The sequence below is a fragment of the Haliotis rubra genome, unplaced genomic scaffold (assembly GCF_003918875.1).
Source record: "Haliotis rubra isolate DU_JTF1 unplaced genomic scaffold, ASM391887v1 Scf1973, whole genome shotgun sequence".
Classification (NCBI taxonomy): domain Eukaryota; kingdom Metazoa; phylum Mollusca; class Gastropoda; order Lepetellida; family Haliotidae; genus Haliotis; species Haliotis rubra.
Genome location: NW_025765973.1, coordinates 76,687 through 79,596, shown reverse-complemented (window position 1 = coordinate 79,596; position 2,910 = coordinate 76,687). Strand labels below are relative to the sequence as shown.

At 45.8% G+C, this 2,910-nt stretch overlaps 1 protein-coding gene across 1 annotated transcript; it reads left to right on the top strand.

Annotated features, from left to right (window-relative positions):
- Nucleotides 1–876: 876 nt before the first annotated feature.
- Nucleotides 877–1,323, top strand: LOC124275034 (protein TRACHEARY ELEMENT DIFFERENTIATION-RELATED 7A-like). The gene has a single exon (XM_046710513.1). The coding sequence runs from the start codon at nt 877–879 to the stop codon at nt 1,321–1,323; it is 447 nt and encodes a 148-aa protein (XP_046566469.1).
- The last annotated feature ends 1,587 nt before the right edge of the window (nt 1,324–2,910 follow it).

Genomic DNA, 2,910 nt, shown 5'->3' with positions numbered 1-2,910 from the left:
CTCCCCTCCCATCGCCAACAAGTTTCCACGCCTCCACCTCCCCACATCGATAAACCCACCCCCATAATTTTTGGTGACCGATCTCGTCCTCGTCCCCAACAAACAGCCAAACAGCCACCCTCCCTCACAGCCTCCAAGCAACAAAGCTACAAATCCATAGCGCCCGCATTTCACCCACGAAAACTCCCCGGTCATGCAAAGAAACAATGTGACGAAGCCACCCCACCCCAATTTAGGACAACAAGCTTATCCTTTGCGCTTGCTGCAAACACCCACACCACTTAACCACACATGCTCAATAAATAAATTTGCCTTTTGCCTCCAAACAACGCAACATGCATTACAAATACATAAATAATTGAGGGCCGAGCGCAAATCACATTGACAGACAAAACCAAGCGCTAAACAACGCAGCAAAACACACGCTCATCAGCGGCAAACAGATGAAGCTGGCGAGGTACCCGGCAGACATCTTTCAAGGCGTTATAAACATAGACACAAGAGAGCAGAATCAGATATTAAACACTACATCGGCCCTCGCCGACACCATCCCCAACCAAGCAAAATCACCAACTGGAGGCCATCAGCAACAGACAACCTACCTACAGCCCCAACACACAAGCAGCCTTCCTCACATTTGACACTACTACACTCCCCACCCCACATTACATTTGAAGCCCTTACTTACAAAGTACGCCAACCTTAAAACCACAACAATTGCAAATACTGGTTTTCATGCTCACACATCTCAGATTCATGCAAGCTCCCCGTGGTATGCTTTGAAATCTTGAGATTGGGACACGCACCCTCGATGAATGTTGCCAACAGAAATGCTGCGATGGCTGCAACACCCGGCCACACCGCTACACACAAGACATGCCCCATCAAACAAAGAAACACATCCTCAGGCTCAACAAACACATCAAAACACCAATACCAAAACCAGCCGCGAACATTGCTGTCATGCAACTCCATCCTCAGCCAGTTCATCCTCTCCCTACACTTCCTCCACCTGGGCTCAATGTTCTGCTCACACCCCAACACCCAAAACCCACAAAACACAGCCTTCCCAACCAGCCACCAAACCTACCCGACCCCCGAGCAAAACCACCACACCCACCCAAAGACCGTACAAACCGGCACCCCTATGAACAACCCTCCTCCATTACCCGTCCCAACTGTCACCCTAAAAGAAACCGTCCCAAAACTGCACCCCCTCAAACCCGCACCCCTCCCAACATAAACCACCAACCCACCTACCCACAATTAAAACTCAAGTCCCCACCTAAAAACACCCAGCACCTGCCCACAGGCCTCCACTAACCCTCACACCACAAAAATTAAACCAAAACCTAAACTAAATGGTAGAATTCATCATCTCAATACAATAATGGAGACCAAGGATCAAAACTATACACCCTTGCACACAAATCAAACTCCTATCACACAAAGCTTGGCCAGAGTACTGATAGCTAAAAAAAACCCTTGCAAACAGCCAACCTCTAAGCTACTCTGGCAACAGCAAATCCCATTCTTCAAAGATTCATTGCCCCCACGCTATGGCATTTATTAAATCCTATTCCTAATTGCGGTAACCATGGCACTTATACAGTGGAACTGCAACAGTCTCGAGCTCATGGTTGGGGCGGTGGGTAGCCTAGCGGTTAAAGCGTTGGCCTAGATCCGCACTGTGAGGGTCCGGGTTCGATTCCCCACATGCAGCAATGTGTTAAACCCATTTCTGGTGTCCCCATTGATGATATTGCTGGAATATTGCTAAAAGCGGCATAAAATCTAAACTCAGTCAGCCGGGCTCATGGGCATGATGAGGCTCAAGGCACTCATTACCCATAACAAAATTTCACCCGACATCATAGCTCTGCAAGAAACAAATTTATCCCCAAAAATGCCTCTCTCAAAATTACCAGGCTACAATTTTGATGAAAAGAGACAGATACGCGGCCAGCTGACTATAATGGCCCCTGCGGAATGGGGATTTTCATTGCAGAGAAATTAAACTATAACATATTGCAAAATTCTGTACTGCAAAGATCTTCGAAGTCCTGGCAATATCAACTTCACTGAATAACAAAGACTTAACCATCATTAATGTTTATAGAGAGACCAAATTTCAAAATTACCACCCAAGATTTGGACATTCTGGTAAAATTTATAGAGATGATCCCCACACCATTTATAATGCACACCACCCAGTGTGGGGCACAAGACCCTATACTGATATAAATGGCACCCAGCTGCTTACCGACTGGCTAAGCACACACAACCTTAACTCACTAAGCGACAACCAACCCACCCGCTACCCCCTCTCCCATCTACACTCTCCCATCTACACTCCACCCACATCCATCAACATCACTCTCACCACACCCCAAAATTACACAAGCTTGTATATGGGAGGTCCACGATGACACCTAGGGCAGTGACCACTGCCCCATCAAAATAAACAATCACATCATCATACCCACCCACACCACACACACTACCCCATCACATCATTACACAGAACTAAGATTCAACATTAAAAAGCAGAATTGGAACAAATTCACAACACTATGTAAACAAATAGACACCACAGCCATTTTCAACACAGACATAAACACTTTCAACACAAACCTCACTAATACCATACTAGACATCTCAGAAAAATGCATTCCAACTTTTCGATATAACCCCTGCACAAAAAACAGTCCCTCTGGTGGAGCACAGAAATCATTAAAACCAGAAGGCAAGAAAAGGGCCCTAAATCAATCCAAGAGAGGGCCCGTTGAAATTACATTTGGCAAAACAACTAAGAAATAAAGCGAAGAAATTAATCCAGGCAGCAACAAATGACCATTGGAAACAATTTTTGTTCTACCGCTTAAACTAACAAGTCGAAACTCCAGAACC

What these genes read in the sequence shown, in the direction of transcription:
- LOC124275034 (XM_046710513.1), top strand. Translation starts at nt 877, where the DNA reads ATGCCCCATCAAACAAAGAAACACATCCTCAGGCTCAACAAACACATC.